Genomic DNA, 24075 nt, shown 5'->3' with positions numbered 1-24075 from the left:
CTGGTGCTGCAAGTATCTGACCCAGAGCTACTGGGAAGAGGGGTAGCTGTTGGGAAGGGTGCATCATTCAGTTTCCTCCCACCCACTGATCTCCTTAATTCTTGTACCTGAGATTCCCGCCTTTTGCTTTGGAGAGGCATGTTCCCCAAGTCATTAGCATTGAGCACTTGTTGGTTCTGATCCTTTGAGTACAGATTGCTCCCAAACATTGGCCCAGATACATAGGCTCAAAAGCACTGAGAGAGGTATAATGAATTAGATCTTAGTAGGCTATTTGTAAATGCGGGAAGGAACTTCAGATGGATTATTGTGGAGACCTTAAAAACCTGAGCTTCCAATGTTCCTTTTGCAGATTTAAGGAAGATGCTTTCCACTTTGCTTTTTCTCCTTTCCTTTATAGTTTAAGAAGCAACTCCCTCTAGCCCCATCAAAGGCTTCTAGTGATTTCATTGGGTTTTGGATTTGGGGCCGTACTGATTTAGGGGACATATCTCTGCTTGGGAATGTGCCTGTAGACTATGCACATCATAGAGTCTGTTCCGTGGTCATGCTGATCCTGATTCCACTGAAATTAATTGCATGACTTCCCAATGATTCAGTGAGTAAGTTCAGCCCTTTGTTGACAGTTGGGCAGGATCTGGTGCAAAAGATGCTGAAATAACAAGAGATAAGCCATAATGGCCATAGACTTCAGTGGAAGCAGAATTGGGCCCTTAATTAGTTGTAAGCCAGAGCAACATTAGACAGGTAATCTTTGCGCATGTAGTGCTGTGATGTTATATAGTTTTTAAAAATTGTTACTTTGTGTTATAACTTTTGTTGATGCATATTTGTGCACACACACTCACAGAGTCCTGGAGATATAAATCATAATATAAATTTGACAAATGTCTCCTTTTTAGGTTCACAAATCATGTGCAATTCCCCCATACTTTTTCTAAGTTACTCATACATTTCTCCAGTAATTGGTTTTTAGGTCAGTCAAAAACAGTTTTGAAAATTCACAATTTGTGTTATGTTTGCTAGCAGTGTAAGTCACTTCGTAGTGGTTTAATTCTCTGATTATATGATTTTTGTAAGTATCAAATAGCAATGCATGTTTTGTGTTGCATTGTCAGGTGTAACATTTGCAATTTGAAGTGTCCGTTTTTATCGCTTAAGCAATTTAATATGCCATTTTTGGTAAATATTGGAGCAGTTAGTCTTAAAATTCATTCTTCATCAGGGTTCTTGTAAGTAAAGCTCATTTTCTAGAATACTTCTGGAAAACATTAACAGAGTAAAAGAAAATAAGTTCAACATTTGCAGAAATACTAATGAAAATAGTTTTTGTAGTATTTTCCCAGCTCCAGTATATATATATATGTATTTAGAAAAAAAATCACACTGTGTCTATAGGAATGATACTCTGAAATTAGAATAATTATACTTTAACTCCTAGGCAGAAAATATATATCATATAGAAATTTATATTTCCTCCTGTCTCAAAAAAATACTCTAATTTCAGAGTATCAGTTCTATGTGTATTTTATAGGGGTACAGATGATTTAAATGCCCATCAAATTGAAATATAAATATTTTGACATTTTTCTTTCTTCCTGGTGATTTGAATGTAATTTTTTTTTTAAATTTGGAGCAACATTTCAAAAGCTCCTTTTTCTGCTGCCTCTTCATGTTTATTTTCTAATTTCTCTCTATTTCAGGAGAATGTTTCCTACTATTAGAGTTTCTTTTTCGGGAGTGGATCCTGAGGCCAGGTACATAGTGCTAATGGATATAGTTCCAGTGGACAATAAGAGATATAGATACGCTTACCACAGATCTTCCTGGTTGGTAGCTGGAAAAGCTGATCCTCCGCTTCCTGCAAGGTTTGTTCATTTCATAGGTGATCTCTTTTTAAAAAAAAAATGCTGAAAAAGTACCTTTGAATGATCTTTCGAAGCTGTTTGCAAACAGTGTTCTAAGAGCCTGAGTCTGTGCCCACTGGAGCTGATGGCAACACTCCCATTAATTTCAGTGGTGCACTGTCATGTCCTGTATCCATACATGAGGCAAATATTTGACTTATGCTAGAGGTTCCAAAAGCAAGCAGGATTTGGCCTGAGAATCAGTTACAGAAAATGGTTCTGACGATCGAAGGAGAAGGAAACTTTTAAAAAGACGTTTATTTTCCTCTTGTTATGACTTTTTTCCTTCGGCCCTCCTTTTTAAAGCAATCCAGGTGCCTTCAGCTCAATGCCAGTAGAAATATTAAATTACAGCTTTGATACCAAGTAGAAATGCCAGATTATTTTCTAACCATTGACCAATGTTTTCTAATTAATGAGTTTACTATTATACTATACTCATCTCTGATGTCATCTGGTGTGCATGTATCCAATATAAAATCATACACACATGGGTCATTTTTTCAGGCAAGTTAGGATTTCTGAAACTTTGGAATAATAAATAAAGTTAAACAAGTTAACCCCTTTTTCACAATGAACAAAACAGACAATTTGCTTCTAAAACGATTGCCTCACAGCAAGTGATACAACATGGTTATGAACTCATTGTGGAACATGTATGCAGGCAGGTTGCCACAGCTTCAGTACAGAACTAGCTGGGCTTCAACACTTAGGTCTCAATTTATCAAAACATTTAAGCATGTCCTTAAGTCTGTGCTGAATAGGGTTGGAGTTAAGGACATACTTAAGCCCCATCAACTTAAATAAGACTTAAGCAGATGCCTTGGTGATTTTATGAATTGGAGTGTTAGGCATCTGTTGCATTTTGGGCTGCAACCCAGGCCAGTGAGAGGTTGTGTTATTACTTGTCCTGTAACCCTGAGTGTCTTAAAAGGAGCTGCAGCTGTAGTTTCCTGTCTGGATGTTCTCCCCCAGCATACAAGCATGCACTGAGTATTTGTGTGATAAGCCCTAGTTCAACAACTCTGACTCCAGCAGCCTGCTTGTTACACCACAGCCACACTCTGGTCTCCACCAGTTTTGTTACCTCTAAGCCAAGTGACCCCAACAGAACTCCAGTCCCAAATTTCCCCCAAACCATCTGCCCTGAAATGTCCAGCCCTCTCCTGTCCCACTCAGAGACATAATAAGGTTTGTTTGCTCCCTTAAAGAGTCAATATCCAGCAGCTTGCCACATTAACTGGATTAAGCAGCTACTTCACTTCAAACACAGTACTTGGTTAGTTTAGATTAAAATAAAACAAGTTTATTAACAACTTGACATAGGTTAAGTGATCCCAAGTAAAAGAAATAAAGGTAGAGATGGTGCAAGCAAATAAAAGTGAAAATGCATCTAAAAGTCTAAAACTTAATCCAGCAAGGTACAGTCTTTGTTTAAGATGGTTTCTCTCACCAATTATTTGTTGTCATGCATGGCTGACTGTCTCTCTGTCAGGACCTTTCTCAGAAATATGAGGTGCTGATTTCTCTTGTCTTTTTAGGTGAAAGATAAAGATGGAGTCTCTCTCTTTCCCTTACATTCCCAAAGAATTGTCTTTGTTCTCAAAGTCTGGAAAGCCTTCTGGGGATTCAGTCTCCTGTGTCTGCCTAGGGGTAGGAGTCATGTCAGTTCTCCATCTCTTGCGTTCAGGCTCAGGACAACCCCACTGGTTTAGCTTGATAGCTTTGTTTATGGTTAATATGTAAACTGAGGTAAACCAATGTTTCTTCTAGGACAAACCCGTTTGTCACCTTTACTTAGACTAGACTGTCTTTATCTTAAACATTCTCTAGTAACATTATACAGAGGGAATACATAACTTCACATGTAAGGTTTACCATGGCTATAGGTTGTTCTTTTATCCATTCTGTTAACATAATAATTTGCTGCTTACTCACAGTTTGATTTCATATTGAAAAATATCATCTTTCCTTGTGGAAGAAGGAACATAATACCTGTAAAGTATGGCAGGATTTGGGGAGCTCTGGTATATTTGTGTTACACTGCTCTGTTGCTAGATTTGGAGTCTCAATGATAACATTTTATCAAATAAGGTCTGTTTAAATTTATTGCTGCAAGTAAGTAATTGATAATTATTGTTTTTTTAAGTGGTGTTTACCCATCTATATCTTTTTTTGATTTCTTGCAGACTTCTCTTTGCTCTCTTAAATCTGAATAATCTAACTGAGGTATTGTGAGCTTAAAACTGCTGAATCCTTCGGGTACTTTCTGAGATGCTATGGGGTCTTATGGGATTTTATGAGGTTTCTAGATAACTGTAGACAAACTTTACGCAATACTTTGTAGCTGTGTAGTGGGAATTCCCACAAGTTACATACGTTTGTCATAAATCTCAGCTGCTGACAACAGAGGTAAACAAATGACCTTTCTTTTTTATATTTTTGTGCCTGGCACACATGATATGAAATTATTTTTAAAATCAGGATTTTAATACTGTATTGACACCTAATAAAGTTTTAGGACCTGATCCTGATCAAATTGAAATTAAAGGTTAAACTTCTATTGACTTAAATTGGAGTTCAGTTCTGCTTCCACTATTTGGAGTCAGTGATTACATTTTCACCTAAATGATTTCTAAGATCCTAAGCCAGCAAACACACCTGGGCTTTAACTTTAGTAACATGAGACATATAATTGGGGCTACTCTATGTGCTTAAGTGTTTGCAGGATAAGACAGAACCTATGGCATTAAGATGCTGATCCCTCAAAGACATATATACACAAATAACTCTACCAACATGAATAGTCTCAGTGACGTCAATGAGATTATTCACAGGAATACAGTTATGCACATGTGTAAGTTGCTTCAGGATTAGGGCCTTAAGGCTTTTCTTTATTTTACTATAAAAATAACTTTCAACACTAGAACAACAACTGTACTTGAAATTAATAAGTACTATATGATGCCACTGGGAAGATTATCCCTTCATGGATCTTCACTACAAATAACAATTATATCCTTTTCTTCCTGCTGTCAACGTTTAAATCAAGTTATGTGGCTTGAATAAAAACACTTTTCAGAAAATCCTTGTAAAGCTTTTAAAGTGCTTCCAAGGATAGATTTTTTTTCTTTCTGTTTTACAAGCTACAGAGAACATTTGAAAGAAATACCAGTCCTAAAAATTCCTTCATGTACCTTTACACTGTACCCTCCCTCTTTCCTCTCCCTTTTTTGCATTGAAAAATGTTTTGACGTTGGTGACGTGGCTAGCCTAACAAAACCATAATGGTCTGGGGATTGAATGTGTAATATTTATGCATCTGTAGCAGACAGTAGCAAAGAAACTTTTTTTATTACATTTTCAAACTTGCAATTTGAGCCCAATTCTGCCAACTTTCTGTCTGTACAAAGTACAAATTAAGTTAGTTAAAAGTCACATGCCTGGAGGGCTTCCACGATCAGGCCCAATATTAACAAATGGAACAAAAGGAAAATGTAATGAAAGCTCAATATACTATAAGGAACCTAAAGTAGTCAGCTTAAACCTTGACTACTGTTGCAGGCAATATAAAATAACTTACAATAAATCGTAAATTTATATCAAAACGTGATTCCTAAAATCTTTGTAAATGGAACTGAACAACCTCTCATAACAAAGTGCTCACTAACTTCAGTGGGAGTACTGTGTATTCCAATGGAATGTCTGTGTTTATTTCTCTAATCTATTTGTTCATGTGTATGCACGTTATCATCAGTTCTCTGTGCACCAGTAGGCCACTATATCTAATTTTGAATCATCCTGTGTCTGGTGTACCAGATCTGGTTATGGGAGAAGTCTGTAGATCGGTACAGCGATGCCATAAATTTCTGTGCGATGCAAGGCACATGCAAATGTGTAAAGAGAAAATTACCAGTGAGTTAAAATACAAAAAAGTGTCTGAGATCTATGGTGCCACAGGCAAAATCTCTGACAAAAAATCCCCATGGCCAACAGTGCACATTGATATGTGCAAGCAACCATGGCTAGGACGCGGGGGGTGATCTAACTCTGTGACTTTCCCATCAGGGTGACTGTTAGTATTCAACCAATGTATAGCCCCATAGCTGTGGCAAGAGTTAACTGTGTGTTTGGTTTAAGGTAACTGTGCCTCGCAGATAAACACAGAATGATCTCTATTCACTCTCCAAACATACATCTGAAACAGTTTGGCTCTTTGGTCCTAGTCAGTCATATCTTGGTAAGACTGATTCTCTGTGATAATGGTGTGCATTATTGCCAAACCCAACCATTCAGAATCATGAGTCAGGCTCCCAAAAATTACAAGACTGGCTTACAAATCATGAAATTTAAAACTATACATTTTGGGTTCCTTTTTATTTACCTTCTGGCTTTTGAGCCAGTAGGGTTCACATTTTTTTATCACTTCTCTACAACTATGATTTTTTAAAATGAAAGCTGAGATTCTCATGAAATAACCTGACTCCAAGAGCTGGGGCTTTAAGATAAACACCATTTATCACAAGTCTCATGATAAAAATCACAAGAGTCAACAACACTGAGTAAGGTGCACGGTTTTTGCCATCTCACAACCACTTTCAGATACCAGGGACCTACCACTCAGTGGTGTACAACCAGCACTCTTTTTGGGGCAAAGAAGAATCTAGAGAAGCAATCACGCATTGAAAGAGATAAGCTGTAATTTTTATCATGGGTCTCAGACCTGGCCCACAGATGTAATGGGAGCATTCCAAGATTGTGCCAAATGTGTCAATTGAAGAGAATGGGCCAGATCCTCAGATGGTGTTAGTCGACATTGACTTAAATGGAATCACTCCAGTTTACACCAGCTGAAGATCTGGGACAACTTCCTTTAATTAAAAGTCACAAACAAATAATAGCATTAAATCATTTTCAGTTATATACAAGTTATATATGCTAGCGGCATTTAAAGAGCCCAGCACTTGTAATTGTTATGGTCACAACATAAGCCTCTCACACATCCTCTGTGATTCCTTTCATCCTGCCAGCTTTCCCAAGTAGCAACTTGTTAACTACATAGAGACAATGATTTCTTTTTCCATGTCAAACCACTGTATCTGACTGCAGCCTTTATCTTTTTATTAAAGTCATCACAACTAATGTGATCCAGTGCAGGTGAAAATAATTACCCAGGTTAATGTTAATACTAAGAAAAAATACAACTTATCTGGGTTCCCTGGCTAATTCTCTAACTGCAGTATGTCTTTTTCTTTGAGCTGGAGTCATCGTTATTTTAAGCGCTTATTAGTACAGCTGCTGGCAGACATGATCAATTTTTCATTTGGAAAAAAGACATAACAGTGAAATAATGTCTCCATTTTAGATTATTTTTATCCACTGCTTAGATACAATTAGTTATTCTTATAAAAGAATAATATGCTTAGCGAATGATAAAGTCTTAAAAAAGGTGAATTCTTCATTATATTCCAGTGAGTGAAGAACTCAGTTATGTCTTCTATAACTTTTCATTAGTAGTTATGGTATTGCATGGATGCAGCTTAAGGGAATCGTATAACTCTTGCTTTGCTGGTAGATTGGTATGGTCCTAAGATTTGAGAAAATATCTCTTGGTGAGGCCATTGGATATCGTGAAGGCATAAGATTTATTTTAATTTTGTGTGGATACATGTTTATAAAGTCAGTACCATTTACACAAATCTGACTGCAAGACTTCTGTGTTTGTTTGTTTGTTTAGGTTGTATGTGCACCCTGATTCTCCATTTACAGGAGAACAATTATTAAAGCAGATGGTGTCCTTTGAAAAAGTGAAACTGACGAACAATGAACTGGATCAACATGGGCATGTGAGTAGCCTACTCTGTGGTAAGGAGTAAAAAGACAACACAAATTAGCTATGAGTCTGTTGTGGTATGACATTAATTGTCACATGTCTTGGCACTCTGATCCTAATGGCAAAAGTGCAAATGGGCTTTCAGACTGACCTATCCTTTCACCTTTACAGGTGGTCCCTTCATGTCAGTGGCAGTGCAATGGCAGAGGCTTGCGGGAAAGTTTGTACTCATTGGTTTGCCCTCTTCTGTAGATAATGAGATGACTTCAGACTCCCTGGCTTGTGAATTCAACACCTTTCATCAGTGTCAGATTTACCTTGTGTCGGAAATGTGTGGCATTACCCATTGCAGTCTAAGGCCATAGACAGCCAGTAAAAAAAAGAACTACCTTTAGTTTCCATGATTTATCATTTATATATTAATTTATCAACGGGATGGATGGAGTAATGCCCAGATCGTCATAGTGTTCTGATCCGGCTTCTACTGCTACCAGAGGGCAGAATCCAGACTTAAATGAGGGGCAAATGTTCAGTGTCAAAGAGAAGAGAAAAGGGACACACATGGTTTTGCCTAATATGCTTCCATCTCTCTTTTAATATGGAGATATACCTATCTCATAGAGCTGGAAGGGACCCTGAAAGGTCATTGAGTCCAGCTCCCTGCCTTCACTAGCAGGACCAAGTACTGATTTTGCCCCCAATCCCTAAGTGGCCCTCTCAAGGGCTGAACTCACAACCCTGGGTTTAGCAGGCCAATGCTCAAACTACTTGCTTTGACTTGCCCCACTGGATAGTGCTCTGATCTCTTAGATGCTACCCAGTGCCTTGTCATGTATACTTGCAAATCCCTCTCTGCTGAATTTGGTGTCAGTACCCTAAGCAATCTACATGGGAGAGGTTCAACAGGGGGATGTCTTTTACCTGGTGACCCAAAGTGGATTGGTCTTGGTGTCAGTACTGTAGTCCTGACACACCAGGAAGGGTTAATCCAACATTGAAACAAAGGATGTAACATTAAAAAAGACAAAATTGCTCCAAAGTCAATTGTGTTGGATACAGAGACACTCAACCTTTACATAAATTAAACACAGAGCGTCACAGGGTGAATCTGGGACTTTAAGGGGATTAAGTCCCAACTCTGACCTGTGCCAGGTTTTCCTCCTAAGTTAAGGGGCCTGGAAAAGTGAAAGCATGTGGCTGACAGCAGGTGGCTGGGAGCCTGACCTGGTTATGGAAGGATCAGCAGTGACTCTCTGCTGGGGAGTCTTTTCATGGGAAGGCTTAAGACCTTGTGAATTGTCTAACTTGGTGGAAAGAAGTCTTGAGGAAACCCAAGCCTGAAGAGTAGGCTCAGAATGGGAGGGTTTCCTGTACAAGAATTAGACTATGTAAATTAGCGTTAATAAGTGAGATCCCAGGAAGGGAGAGCTGGTTTGGAACATTGGGAGGGGACATGTGAACGATGGACTAAGGAAACTGAGGCATGGGGATACCAGACACTGGAGATCCCCTTCTCCTACAGTGGGTTATTTACTGCTTTTGCACAGTGTTTGATAAAGCAGGTCGCTGTCTGAATTGTCCAGTAGGAATATTTCCAATATGAATGAGAGTTTTAAGGACAGCAGGCTTGAGTCAAAGCATTTTCATGGGAAATACCTCCTGACAACAAAAAAATAAGAGAACGGATGCCAACACACTATTCTTTTCTAAAGAGCTGTAGGTATATTTTTCTTTAATCCTCCCCACCCCCCCATTTTCTGACTAACATGTTTTTGTTTTGTTTTTTGCTCATGTTCCATAAGAGATCTCTAGAAGCAAAGCTGTTTTTTTGTTTTTGTTTTGCTATTTACTTCAATGAGTGTAGGATCATGCCCTAAAGTCTTGATCCTGCAATGAGATCTGTAGGGCTGAATGTTGTGCAAGCATAGAGCACTGACATCAGTGAGGCTCCAGGAGGCTAAAGGAATGCCCATGTGTGGAATTCATTGTAAGAGTGAGGCATTTATTTTCTTAAATGATCTCTCTCTCTCTCTATCTAAAATCTGACAATCTATGTGCTGTAACAAATATATTTTTTGTAAATGCAAGGCAGTTCATTAAAAAAAAAATCACTTTCCTGAGCTATTGCTGCAAATGATCACCTTATAGTGAAACCCACTTCTGTGAATACCAGACAAGGGGACAATCCTGCACAAAGAGTACACACTAATATAGCAAATAATCTGATAGAATATGTGCAAGAGCTGTTAATGTCTTCACCATGTGAAATTAAGGGCCAGATTGTGACTTTCAAAGCAACGGCAACATGTTTGGGAGGGGCGTGGATGTGCCCTGAATTCGGCTTTGTCTCCACTAGCACTTTTGTTGGTAAAACTTTTGTCGGTCAAGTGTGTGAGAAAAACCCCACACCACTGGCTATGTCTTCACTACCAGCCGTATCAGCGGGTAGCAATCGATTTCTCGGGGATTGATATATCACTTCTCACCTAGACGTGATATATCGATCCCCGAACAAGCTCCTGTCGACTCCGGAACTCCACCAACGCGAACAGTGGTAGTGGAGTTGACATGGGGAGCCGCGGACATCGATCCCGCTCTGTGAGGATGATGAGTAATTCGATCTAAGATACTTCAACTTCCCCTACGTTATTCATGTAGCTGAAGTTGCGTATCTTAGATCGATTTCCCCCCCTAATGTAGACCAGCCCACTGACTGACAGAAGTTTCACTACTGCTGCTTGTTGAAGGTGGTTTAATAATGCCACCAGGAGAGCTCTCTCCCATTGTCATAGAGAAGCTACATGGGAGACTTTACAGCAGTACAGCTGTGCTGCTGTAAGGTCTGTAGTGGACGTGGCTGCAGCCACGCTACCTGACGAGAGTGAGAATGCCTCTGGTGGTGCTGGAGATGGTACCTCTGCCTCCTTTTTGGAGGTGCAGTCTGTGCTCTCCCCCTCATTTGGTTAACTAGAGCATGCAGCAGGATGATTCTGTCCACACCCTCACCCATACATACCCTTTTTTTGCAGTGTATAGTAACATGGCCAGTACTAGGACTCCTTCAAATCTTGCATCAAGGAATACAACCACTGGGATCATGGCTACCCCCTGCACAAGTGGGTAATCAGAGAAACAAGGCAGAGAAACTTACTCATCTGTGCAGAGAACCACTAGAGTGTGATCCTAAATCTTCTAGGCACCAGTGTATCACAAGATGATGGCATTCCCATAAAGGAAGATCTGACCAAAGACAAAGGACCTGACAATGCATTCCTGTTGCATGCAATACTCCTGTTTACATCCGATGCCACACAAAGACTGTAGTATCAGATCCAAATGTTGTGGGAGGAAGATATTGGTTTATGTATTTATTTTTGAACACTCTCCATTTAATTTTTGTGTCCTTTCATATTAGAGTAATTGTCAATATGTAAATACCATCATCAGATACTGTATAGACCAGGAGAGGGCAAACTTTTTGGCCTGAGGGCCGCATCAGATTTTGTTAATTGTATGGAGGGGCAGTTAGGGGAGGTGGTGGTGGCCTGGCCCCCACCCCTTCTCCCTGTCCCCTGACTACCCCTGGAACCCATTCCCCTGACTGCCCCCTGCCATCCCATCCAACCCTCTCTCCTTCCTGACTGTCCCCCGGGACCCCTGCCCCCATTCAACCCCCTCGACCACCATCCATAGCCCCGCCCCTGACCACCACCCCAAACACCCCTGCCCTCTATCTAATCCACCCTGCTCCCTGACCCCTACCCTCTAACCACACTGCCTGGAGCATTGGTGGCTGGTGGCACTACAGCCATGCTGCCTAACTGGAGCTGGGCCACACTGCTGCCACCGCCACCACACAACACAGAGACCAGGTCAGGCCGGGTTCTGCAGCTGTGCTGCCCCGGGAGCTCACAGCCCCACCCCCCAAAATATTTCACCGGTGGTGGAGCAAGTGAATTGAGAGGCTGGGGGCTAGCCTCCTGGGCAAGGAGCTCTGGGGCTGGGCGGGATGATCCCGCTGGCCAGATGTGGCCCACGGGCCATAGTTTGCCCATCTGTGGTATAGACCTATGAAACAAATTCATTCTATGAAGCCTTTGAAACAGATGGCTCTTTGAATTATGGCAATGATATTTTAGAGTTAGCAGGTTTGATTTTTAAGCCTTCTGAAATGGCACCTTTGGATTTAAAAAGCTCCTTTTCTCTGGCTGGTTCTCTTATTTGGCCTTTTAAAATGTTCATTGCATTTGACAAGCCATGTTGGCTCATAAGGGAGTCTTAATGGCCTTAAAATGCCTTAATATTTCAGGTTTTTAGATACAAAAGTTGATTGCATGCGTGTTCACAGAAAATGCACACACAGGGTGTCAACGTGGCGTAACAGTGAAAATCCCAGCTGTAATGATTAAAGTAGCCTATGAGAGTTAGACACTAACTCTCTTCAATGGACAATGGGTGCCTAACTCACTGAAGCTACTTTGAAAATCTCAACCTATAATTGTGAATAAATAGTAGTGGACACTTATTTGCAGTATGCCCCCAGCTCTAATATCTACAAGCCTTGCCACATTGACTGTTCAACTAGTACATACATGAGTTGACTTGTCTGTGTCTGGCATACACATAGTAGTACACATGTGCACCTAAGGTATATGTACTCGTGTGGTGGTGGCAGCGGGGGAGAGGGTGGCGCAAACAACTACAGGCCCAAAGGAGGGGGGATGCAATCAAATACATTTGAGAACTACTGACTTACACTATCATTCACATCTCTTTTGAACTGGGCACAGAGTACAGTGTTTCTTTATGGCTGATATGCTTCATGAACCAGGTTGATCGTGAAAGTTTTGTATGCAAGAAGAGAGAGGGGCACTGAAGTGCACTTACTGGAGGGCTAAGAGTGACACACAGTTGGGAGTGGACAAAGAAGACAAAAGAGCAGTGAGGTGAAAAACTTTGGAGCAGCATAGGGGATGGAAGGGGAGGTGAGAGAAGGGCAGAGAAGTAGATGGGGTAATGTATTGTGCAGTGTCTTGAAGGTGAGAGCAAGGAGCTTGAAATCAGTGCAGAAATAGAGTGCAAGCCAATAAGGTGAGTCAGGAAGAATATTGAAATGGTCAACGTTTGCATACTACACTGAGCACTAAAACGATGTCTCATTCTCGTGATGATTGTAATGCACTAAATTCTGCTCTCTGTTGTACATGTGCAACCCCTCTGAAATTAGAGTACAAGTCAGAGCAGTACTTGGCCCAACTGGAGAAGAAAACGGTACAATAGGAATCTACTGATGTAACAAAGCTGATACAAGAGCACAGCTGTAATGCAATATGTAACCTGCATTATTTACCGAGTTATCAAGAAAGACTGCATTTCTCCGGTTGACTTTCAGTTAACATTTGTCTTTGAATATAGATTAGCTATTCCAAATGATGTACAGAATTTTCTGTGACCTCCTTGCAGCCCTGTGAAACAGAACTACCCAATCCCACTGCTAGTTTAGTCTCAAAACTGTGATTTTATCTAGAACGAAAAATGGTACAAACCTAACTCACCATTTCATTTTTATATTCTAGTTTTGTGATTAGTGCTGGGCAAATGGAACTCAGTCCGGTGCCAGCTGAAGTAAATGGGAGTCTTTCCTATGGTTTCAGTGGGCACTGACATCAGTTAGTTGGAGGGTTAGACAAGAATGGCTTTTTTTCCCACAAGGAAATATTAATGAAGAAAAATGGCAAAATTTGCCACGAATATTGCTTTCAATGCATTACTCATGGTCCTCCTCTGCTTTTTCATTTCTGTTAGTTTAGCAGTCAGATTTGAGTATATAAGATAAGCTATGTTAAAAGCCAGGATTGCACCATAAAGACCTCATTTATTTTTCCAAAGGGGCCACAGCCTGGCATCATTTTGTGTGCTCACAACTTAGCAGTTGCCTACTCTTGTGCGCACACTCAGACCTGCACAGGCAGTTAATAACTTCAGACACCCTTGCACATAAGTGGTAGAATGTGCACGTGTCAAACCTAGTTCCTGGATGAATGAGAGTTGATTCTTGGAGAGAGTGTGCTCAGGAGTTTTGCACACGCATAAAGGGAGGCCATTTTCTGAAATTTACACTCTAATGGCCTGGTTATCAGAATTGAGCACTCACTGAAGTCAAAAGAAGTGAGGGCTGCTCAGCACCTCTGACAATCAGCCCCTACATATCTACATTTCCACTGCCATAGTGTAGTCCTGCAACTTTAATGTGCACTGTCTTTTTACAGTCATGTTCTGTTCAATTTGTCTTAATCTTAAACTCAGGACAACCTTTTGTAACTCTTTGCTTTAGATCATTTTGAATTCCATGCACAAGTACCAGCCCAGGGTGCACATCATTAAGAAGAAAGACCACACTGCCTCCTTGCTAAATCTGAAATCTGAAGAGTTCAGGACGTTTATCTTTCCAGAGACAGTTTTTACAGCAGTCACTGCCTACCAGAATCAGTTGGTGAGTGAGATGCTAGATCATTTTTAGAACTCTCATTAACTTGTCTAAAGTTCTCTGTGCTAATAAATTCCCTGTTTTAATTCAGCATAGAAGTCTCTCTCACGTAGGAGAGCTCTCAAACACTTTTTTCCTCTCTTTGGGCCTGATCCTGCTCGCTTTCCATTCAAGAGTAAGCCGTATATACATGTATAGTTCTAGTAACCATAGGTGCTGTAACTTGGGGTGTGGGAGGTGCTGCAGCACCCCCTGGCTTGAAGTGGTTTCCACTATATCCAGGGTTTACAGTTTGGTTCAATGGCTCTCAGCACCCCCGCTATACAAATTGGTCCAGCGCCCCTGCTAATAATGTCAATGGATTCATAGAACAACAGAAATCTATAGAACAATAAGGATTATTCACGAGTAAAGGTTATAGAAACAAGTCTTTTAGTTTATTTCTATGTGTATAAAGCTGTGGTCCATTATTCTTTAGCACTTTTCAAATTAACCATTTCAGTTCACCTTGGGGCTGTTCCAACTACCAATGATCCAATGAACTCAGGTTTATAACTGAATGCAAAAAAAAATTAGTCATGCAGTAATCTTGATGGTACACCAGTAAGAAATTTGTTTAGAAAAGGGCGTTCCGTTGACTTTCTGTAGAAATCAGCCAAATTTTAAAAATCCAATTTAAAACTGGAATTTACTTCTGTACAATAGATTGGTGCTTATTGCTGACATTTAGATTATGGCCATTTTTAAACAAAACTTCCCTAAGTACATACAACGAATACTGCAAAGTTTCTCAATGGAACATCTTTGGAACCCCTAGAGATTGATGCTGTCATTCTATTTATGACTAATGAAAATGGAACATTTTTTCATTTCTGCCATTTCTTTCCTTGCTGTTTTAAGAGGGGTTGATTGCATTTCTGCAGGTTATTAGATAAAAGCTAAATACATTACACTTTCAACAAACTATCTCATATTTTAAGATTTAAAGGGCATCCATTTGTTTAACAGTCAAACCACTGCTACAGAGTTGAATTGTAGGTCAAATTTCATTTTTAAATGCTGTCTAGCAGAAGTTTTTTTGATTGTTTGTGAGACAGTCTCTGTGTCTGTGAGATCAGAAATGGTTGTGAGTCTCATGCGGAATGGGTAGATAGGACAAGTTTCACTCGGGGGATGTTGTACCAAGTCATTAGTATTAGAGAAATGGCAATTTGATTGGCACGATAATAAGTTTAAGTACATTTCCCTCAAGATTCCTGGATTCATAGATTCCAAAGCCAGAAGGGACCACTGTGATGATCAATCTGCCCTTCTGTAGAACACAGGCCATAGAACTTCCTTGAGCAAATCTTTTAGAAAAACATCCAATCTTGGAGAAGCCACCGTGATCCTGAGGATGTTGTTCCTCTGGTTGACATGATTTTCCCAAACCTACACCATGTGTCAGTGTAAGAACTAGCGTTTAAGGAAGGGTCCTGTCCCAAATCGGGATGAAAAATCTAAATCTCAAAAATGTTCATGAGCCTGGTTTGGGTTAATTAAAACATTTTATTTTGATTTTGACCTTTTAAAAAAAATATGACCTTCCCTCTAAAATGTCCAAACAAAAAGTAGCTTTGAACTCAATTATGAAACTTTTCATCTCAGAAATGTCAAAACAAGACATTTTGACAAATTTGAACTTTATTACAAACCTGTTTTGAATTGGGAGATTTTATCGAGATCAACCCTTTTCTATGCACGGTTTCGGTTTTAAAAATCAGCAATTTCCAAAGGGGGAAAAAAGGTTTCATCAGCACATTCCCAATCAGCGCTAGTTATTATAATTTATTTGCATTATGGGAATGCCTAATGGCCCCAACTGAGATTGGGGCCCCATTGTGCTTAAATAACCCATACTAACACACTGTAACTCTTTGTCCTCATAAATACACATAGTCAGCCCCAGCCCCCAAAAGCTTGAACTCTAAATAGACAAGGCAAGGAGTAAGAAAGGAAACAACAGCACAGAGAGGTGAAGTGACTTGCTCAAGGTCACACACCAGGTCAGTGACAGAAGGCGAAATCCAGACCATGCTGACATCAATGGGACTTTTGCCATTGCCATCAATGGAGCCAGGATTTCACCTCAGGTCTCCTGACTGCAGTTCGGTGCATCTACTAGACTAGGCTGCCTATATATTTGTGTTCCTAGTTCCCAGACTTGCTGTAGTCAGACCACTAGACTCAGCGGCGGCTCCAGGCACCAGCACGCCAAGTGTGTGCTTGGGGTGGCAAGCCACGGGGGGCGCTGTGCTGGTCGCCATGAGGGCAGCAGGCAGGTTGTCTTCGGCGGCTTACCTGCGGAGGGTCTGCTGGTCCTGCAGCTTCGGCGGACCTCCCACAGGCGTGCCACTAAATCCACGGGACCGGGGACCTCCCGCAGGCAAGCCGCTGAAGGTAGCCTGCCTGCCATGCTTGGGGGGCAAAATACTAGAGCCACCCCTGACTAGACCACACCTTGCATTTGTATAATGTAGATAGCAACCTGAAAAAAAAATCAGTCCTCCTTTGCTTCCCCTAGTTTTCATAAGCCTTCCCTCCCATTCTTCTGACTTCCTGCCCAGAAGAGTGGTCTCTCAGAATGGAGAGTCAGATTTGGCTATAATCTTCTCTGGTTTTAGATGAGTCACCCAGCACTAAAATATCCTTGCTCTGTGAAAGCATGTGAACATTCAGGGAGTTGGAATTGCTTGCTTTAATTTCTGAACTTTCAAGGCCCATTTTTATAAGCAAAATGGTGACCAATATACCACAGGCCTTTTACGATGGAGGCCAGGATGAAATTCATGATGATTCTGCAGTGGTGCTAATCTCTGTTTACATAGGAGAGTCTGTGTGCCCTGGACTCTCATTGGCTTCAACTCGAGCTGATGGCACTCACAGCTTTGTGAGAGATGCTCAACATTGCCCAGGATCAGGCTTCAAATCCTTACTTCCAGTAGCTTTTAATTCCACCAGGTCAAAGTATATTTGCAAATCTGAATTTTGTTGCATCCTTCCAAATTTTAAGCACTAAATCAGCCTATTGAAAGCAAAACTACAGGTTTGATCAGTTTTATCACAAAACCAATTGAAACCATCAATGGCAATTTTAGGTAGATGGTACACAAAGAATTCTTTACAATGACTCAGCAGGCAGTTCGACAACGAGGGACAAAATTTACTGGACAGTATAACTCAAATAGTTATACTGAAGGCAAATCCATCCCTGGGGTAAGCCAAAGAAACTCTATTGGTTTCTCAGGATGACTGCAGTTTTTTCTTTAAAGTCTTGAAGAGCTGGGGATACCTTGGCCAAAAGAGCATCTCTCCTTAACCTGTTCCTACCCCTTACCACACTCTTACACCCATATTTTACATGACTATATAAATATACATGGATTTTCATGAATCATTGTTCGCAGAAAATAGCATCTGCATCTGCCTGCATAACATCATTTTGCTATAAGAGCAATACATATTTAAAGAGCTCCTAGACAAGTTTTAATCACATTAGATGGCAACAAATTCTACCTCTTTTCCCCACTGTTGCTTCCCTATTATCTTCTGTTCCTTGCATTTTCTGTTTTCTCTGTCTTGTCTAACAATGCCTGTAAGGACCATAGGGGTGTTTATGTTCTATACATATACAGGGTCCGATCCTGAGAGGTGTGGAAGACATTCAGCAGCTCTGAGGATTAAGCCAGGAAGGTTGGGGTTCTCAAAGGAAGCTTTCTTGCACATTCCTTTTGAAAAGGAGAGGCTGTCACTGTTTAAGCCAGTAGCTGAATTTGAAGAAGGGGAGAGAGTTTTTGGTTGTAAGATGTCCGATCTCTTAAGACAGTAATTGTTTTAGTAGGGTCACTCTTTTAACTCAACCCTTCCAGATCTGGTTTTAACTGTGACATTTTCCCCCATCTCTGTGCAAAACAGTGCCAGTGTCTCTGTGTGTGGTTTATTAGGCTCGGCTTGGACCAATTGTAGTAAAGTCAAATTGTCGGAGATGCTTGAGACAATGCTTTAAAATCAGCAGGCCCAGCAGGTTGTGGGACCCTCCCTCCAAAAGTAGGAGGCAGTGCTAATATGGTGTTTACTGCTCATGTATGACCTGCTTTGTGCTGATGGAGATTGTTTTGGAGACAATAGCATGAGACTCTGGTAGAATCAAAATATTTCCTTCTTTACTATAGCCACAAATGGGACACCTCACAGGCTCCCCGTGCTCCTGTTTAAATCTACTATTCCCCTAACTCCCTCTGTTAACACACACAACCCTTTTGGACCCATGAACTGGCCCTGCCAGAAAGGAAGCCTGATTTATCCTCTCACTTTCATCAGTTTTACACCAGTGTAATTCCATTGACTTCAGTGGAGCGACTCCTTGTTTATCCTGGTATGAGAGAAGAATCAGACTTCGAATCTTGAGCTTTGATGCTGATGGTGCCAATTCAGTGGCTTCACAGAAGCCCCCAAATTTGCTCGATCCAGCCCAGAGAGTAGTCATAAAAGAAAGGGGAATGTGGATACACGTAGCTGTAAGGTCACGAGGATGGATTGGTTAACACTTTGTACACTGCAAAACCTTTGTGCCACAGTCATGTTGTGTTGCTCTTTTCTGTGTTTCCAGATAACCAAGCTGAAAATTGACAGCAACCCTTTCGCTAAAGGATTCCGGGACTCTTCGAGACTCACTGATATCGAGAGGTAATGGGGACTTTCTGTTTACTTTCCATGCAGATAAGATAAAGGGAAGAGAGAGTTTGTAGGAAAAAGCGTCCTTTCAACTCCTGAGAAGCTGTGCATTTTAACGTTATCTTGTTGCATATAATAAGTCTCCTCCACCTCCTTTAAAAATACTTATAAACCTCATGAAAGACAGAGCTGTTTTGAGCCTTGACAGCTGCTCCAGTTGAGCCTGATCTATTCCTCTCTCTGATGCTGCTTCTTGAAGTGGTCATTTTTATGGCTTCCATTTTTCTTAAGCTGCAGAATTCAAAGTGTCCTTCTTATCATGCCATTCAGTCCTATTGAAAGTGATGAGCTGGGCCTCTGGGAAATGTGATCTATGGTACTGTTGTTTTTTTTTAAAAAAAGCCCTTGTATTATGCATTGTTCCTCAAAAGGAAAAAGAAAACAAGTGCTTCCCAAAATATACTGTTAAAACTGCATTAACAGTTCTGCCCCTTTGGCTTCTAGCACTTTGTCTACCTTGCATGTGGCCTGTTTTAAAAGTCCCAGATACGGAAGTCAGCAAGTGCTGCGGTCACTACAAATCCATAACTCCTACTTTGATGGCAGAGATACCACTTTTGTTTAATTGAGACTGTACTGCAAGCTTCGTTCGGGGGGAGAATGTGTCTGGAGACTGCTATGAAGTTTGTGTCTTTGAGTTGCCTCTGTTGTCACTGGATACTTAGCCCTGTCATGTGATGAAGGCACCAACCCAGACCCATGTTGGATGCGAAGGATTAGGAAATAAAGATCAGTTTCTTACCAGTGCTCCTTTAGGTCATGCTTTTATTAGCTAGAGCCACATACAGACTAACATTTTGGCAGAAATGGATCAAATAAAGCCACCAGACTTCTTCAGTCTGGAAGAGGATCTTACTGAAAATGGAAGGAGATGGTTACAGCATTTTCAAAATTTCCTAGAAGCAAGTGATACTGGAAAATTAACTGAGAAAATAAAACTCTCTAGTGTCTACACACCTATGTGCGGCTGTCCCAAAAGCACGATGATCTACAGCAGTGTTTCTCAATGACCGGTCCATGGACTGGCGTCAGTCCTAAGATCTCCCTGACACAGTTTAGGAAGTCAGCAAGCTGGTCCCTGGTATCAAAAAGGTAGGGAAACATTGATCTATAGTTCATCCCTGTGTGACCATGAAGAGGATTGCAAACTGCTATATGAAATCATTACAAAATGTCAGGAATGCTTTGATCCCAGGAAGAATATTACTTAGGGAAAGGCACATTTTTTTGCGTAAGAAACTGGCTTTCAGGCAAGACCATTGACTATTAGCTTTATTACATAGGTATGTAACGTAAATCATGTAACTTTAAACAGTTAGATAGATGAATCAGAGGCTGAATTACAGGTGGTATAATGGATAATTAGGGCAAAGAACAGTTACTGTGATAAATGGTGCTTGCATAACACAGGAAATATTTGCAGGGCTAGTGAAAACTGCTTCCCAAATGAAAGTCTTAGTAAGCAGTGAAAAAACTGAAGTGCATCTATTTTAAAAAGCATACCATGTCATAAAAACAGCGCACTAAGGTAAACAAATTGAGTGACCAGATTTGCTTGAAAAGTGAAAGTAGGAAGAGAAGAGGACTACCATATGATCTCTTTCCAACACTAAATGTGATCATCTTAAATAGAGAACACAAAAGGACCCAACAAGAACATGAGAGAGTAATTCTGAATAGGCAGCCAATAGAAAACGCTTAAGCACCTCCAAGCATATAAAGTGTTTGGGACTAAAGAAATGAAATTGCTGGCTGTGAAGGGAGTTTTCACAAAGGACATCCGAAAATAACAGTACATGGCATGAAGTCAGAGAAGTGAAGCATAATCCACAGTGCCATTTTGATTATTTAGGAGTGTGCAAACAGAGCCTGAGACACGCTATCCTGATCAGGCATGAATGCTGCCATCAAAGATAAGGTATCCAAGTGTAATACCTTGAATACAAGAAATGGAATGTGAAAACCATGAAGCCACAGGAGATTCCTGATTTTCCTTTAGTCCGTGGCTGGCTCACATCTATTTTCAATTAAATGGGAAAGATTCCCTCTTATTAGTGGCCTATTGCAGTTTAAAAATTACACTGTTACACAACACATCAAGTAGCAAGGTAGTAAAAGTGTGACACACAAGAGTGTTGATAAGAGACTGGCTGAGGATTTTTATTTATTCCCTATCCTTAGTCTAATGGATCAGCACTGTAAAGTGTTTTTTCTGTTCATAGACATTAAAATAGACAAGCATGTTAAAATAGGAAATGTAATGTCTAAAAGTGTTACTTCTGTAAGCTGCACATCTGCAATCATAGTAGAGTATGTTTTTATAATAGCCAATGATAGCACCACCCAAGGCACGGGTAATCTATTTTTTGTCAAGGTCCAACTTTCTTGGTCAATGTATAGTCAATGTCCAGACTCCAGGGAAAATAATAATAAAAAAATACTAAGCAAATAAAAAGATTTAGGGTCTGTTCAAAAGCGCCTGGCAGTCCAGATTTGGCCTGCCTATTGTCTATCCCAGACCTAAGGTGACAGCTAAATAACGCAGACAGAAAAAAAAAAGAAATAGGAAAAATAAGATCTAGTGATCCTATGCAATGGATAATAAGGCAGTATAAATATTTTCATATTTGACACTCATTAAAAGTCATGCATTACCATATTTTAGGTAATAGATTGAATGATGCAATTTGAGTTTTATCTGGCTATAATAATAAATAGCTTCAACATGACCACCACTTGAAATAAACACTATTGTTATTCTATATCCATGTCCTGGAGAAGAATATACAAGGCAAATACACATTCATACATCTCTTTCTAGTTGAAAATTTGACTAGATGTTGCAAGTAGATTTTCCATTCAATGCATGGGCTTCCCAAAGTAGATATGCATACAGTGCATGCATGAATAATTTGAAATGTTGCACAGTGATCCTAATTATCTCCAATCTGTGAAGCATCCCATGATGTAAGGGCCAAGAGACCACTCATTCATCATCAGCTGCAAGTTTTCAGGATGACTTAAGTAGTGTGAAATTGGACAAAGCTTTGGATTCATTTCCAGGTATTTAAGTCTGCTTTTTCCTAAACAGCCTGTGGGGAGGGAAACAAATCAGATCAATTGATCTTTAGAGACCTAAAGAAATTAAATTAGTCTGGAGTCAGTTACTGCACTAAACCGTCTTGTAATTGGATTGCTCCTTGTTAGTGATTGAAAACAGCCCCTATCTATAACAATATTGGGAGCTTTTCTTTATAGTAGATCTGAGAGAAAAACACATCTTTTTATGACATGATGACAGAAATTGCACTTTTCTAACCTAATTGAATATGATTTTATAAATATGTGACTTTAACGATTTGAAGTTTCCTGTTCCAGATTTACGATCGCTATGTAGGAAATCCAAACTGAAAATGCCTTTAGGATTGAATCTGTTTGTATTGTACATATTGAAGTGACAACAGTATAAATAAGGACAATGGAGTGTGCAAAATGAAATAGACTTTGAGCGCCTCTAACTATTGGAGTTAGTATACTTGCTTTCATTTCTATTCAAATACCTGAGCATAGTCTTCTTCTCCTGATAGCTTTCCATTCGCAACTTTTATCTATTAAAAATGTGAACTGGCTGGGGGTATATTTCAAATTTACATTAGAATGTGAGATTCCTTTGTAATCATTAGAAGTGAAGATAAAGACTCTGTTCTCTTTCCACAAGTTACTTTTTGTGGCAATCTATCTATGCTTACTGTGGGCAGAATTTACCCAGAGGCACAGTGCCTTCGAAAAGTCACTGACTCACCCACTGAGAGTGACCCTTTTTATTTATTTTTTTGTCTTCTGTACATTCGCTCTGTTGTAGGTTGGCTCCTACAGCAGGTGCCTTAAAAACATCAAATTTAACAACAATTATCACACTGTGGCATATGATGTTCCATGGTGTCCCACATAATATATCAGATACTGTGGTAGGGTCACTGTTGCTGCATGCCAAGGGTTAAAGTAACTTAACAGACTTACCAGAATGCAGGGTGGCCAGGGTCTTAGGCAAGGTGTGGTGGAGGATGCTCTTGGTGCCTGGAAGGGGTGGGGCCTTGAGGGGGGCCTTGATTCCTCCAGACAGCCCTTCAGCACTGCCTAGCTTGTGCTGCCCGGGCTCTGGCAGTGATTTAAAGGGCCCTGGGCTCTGTCGGCTGATGCGGTTGCGGTAGCAGTAGCAGTGGCTGGGTGTCTTAGGCCCTTTAAATCACCGTCAGAGCCCTGGGCCCTTTAAATCACCACTGGAGCCCCAGGATAGCAGCAGCAGCTGGGAGCCCTGGGACTTCAGCAGCAAATTAAAGGTCCCAGGGCTCTGGCACGGTAGCAGTAGGGGTGTCGGCGTCCGGGAGCCCTGGGGCTCCGGTGACGAATTAAAGGGCCAGGGGCTTTGGCCACTGGCAGGAGCTCCTGGACCTTTTAAATCACCGGGCCGTAGGACATCTGCCCCTTTTGCTCCCCCCATCAGCGGCCTTCCCAGTACAGTCAGCTGTGTACCGGCTTTCTTACTGGTATGCCAGACCAGACCAGCTTATTTTCACCTCTGGGGAATGCTGATTTTTTTAAATAACTATCGTTAAGAAAGCCATAAAATAGCTTGAGAATAAGAAAACATCACTAGCAACATGTATGAAGTGAGCCTTTTTATACTTCTGCTGAACAAGAGCCCCAAGTCTATAGGAACTGTCAAATTGCAAGGTCAGTAGGTTCACTTTTTGCTATGCATCTGAAGGCATCCTTTGGGCTTGTAGTGAAGAATTAGCCTTGGGAATAATATCATCCACACCAGCCAGCAAGAAATTCAATCAGTTTAAAGTATGGGAGTCAACGGAACCACTGAACCATAAACTAATGTTCAGAGTGTGATTGATGGATCATACTCTTGTTCTGAACATTTTTTTTTTGTTTTAGTGCGTGTGAGGAAAACTTGGGAATGGACTGTTGACTGTATTAAAGATAATTGAGGGGGTGTCCTCACTTGCATACCTCCAATAAACACTCTTAATGCAGAAGTGTGGCCTGAACACCAAAAGAATACT

General features: G+C 40.6%; 1 protein-coding gene across 1 annotated transcript in view; it reads left to right on the top strand.

The window, feature by feature from the left end:
• LOC116823824 (protein C-mannosyl-transferase DPY19L1) overlaps positions 1–24075 on the top strand; it is a 238708-nt gene that overhangs the window by 4692 nt on the left and 209941 nt on the right. The window contains 4 exon segments of the mRNA XM_075062586.1: positions 1704–1868; positions 7645–7753; positions 14075–14233; positions 18876–18952. Of these exon segments, the coding sequence (XP_074918687.1) occupies positions 1704–1868; positions 7645–7753; positions 14075–14233; positions 18876–18952 (510 nt within the window).

This window comes from Chelonoidis abingdonii, chromosome 2, assembly GCF_003597395.2.
Source record: "Chelonoidis abingdonii isolate Lonesome George chromosome 2, CheloAbing_2.0, whole genome shotgun sequence".
Taxonomy (NCBI): domain Eukaryota; kingdom Metazoa; phylum Chordata; order Testudines; family Testudinidae; genus Chelonoidis; species Chelonoidis abingdonii.
This window is presented reverse-complemented; position numbering and strand designations above follow the sequence as displayed.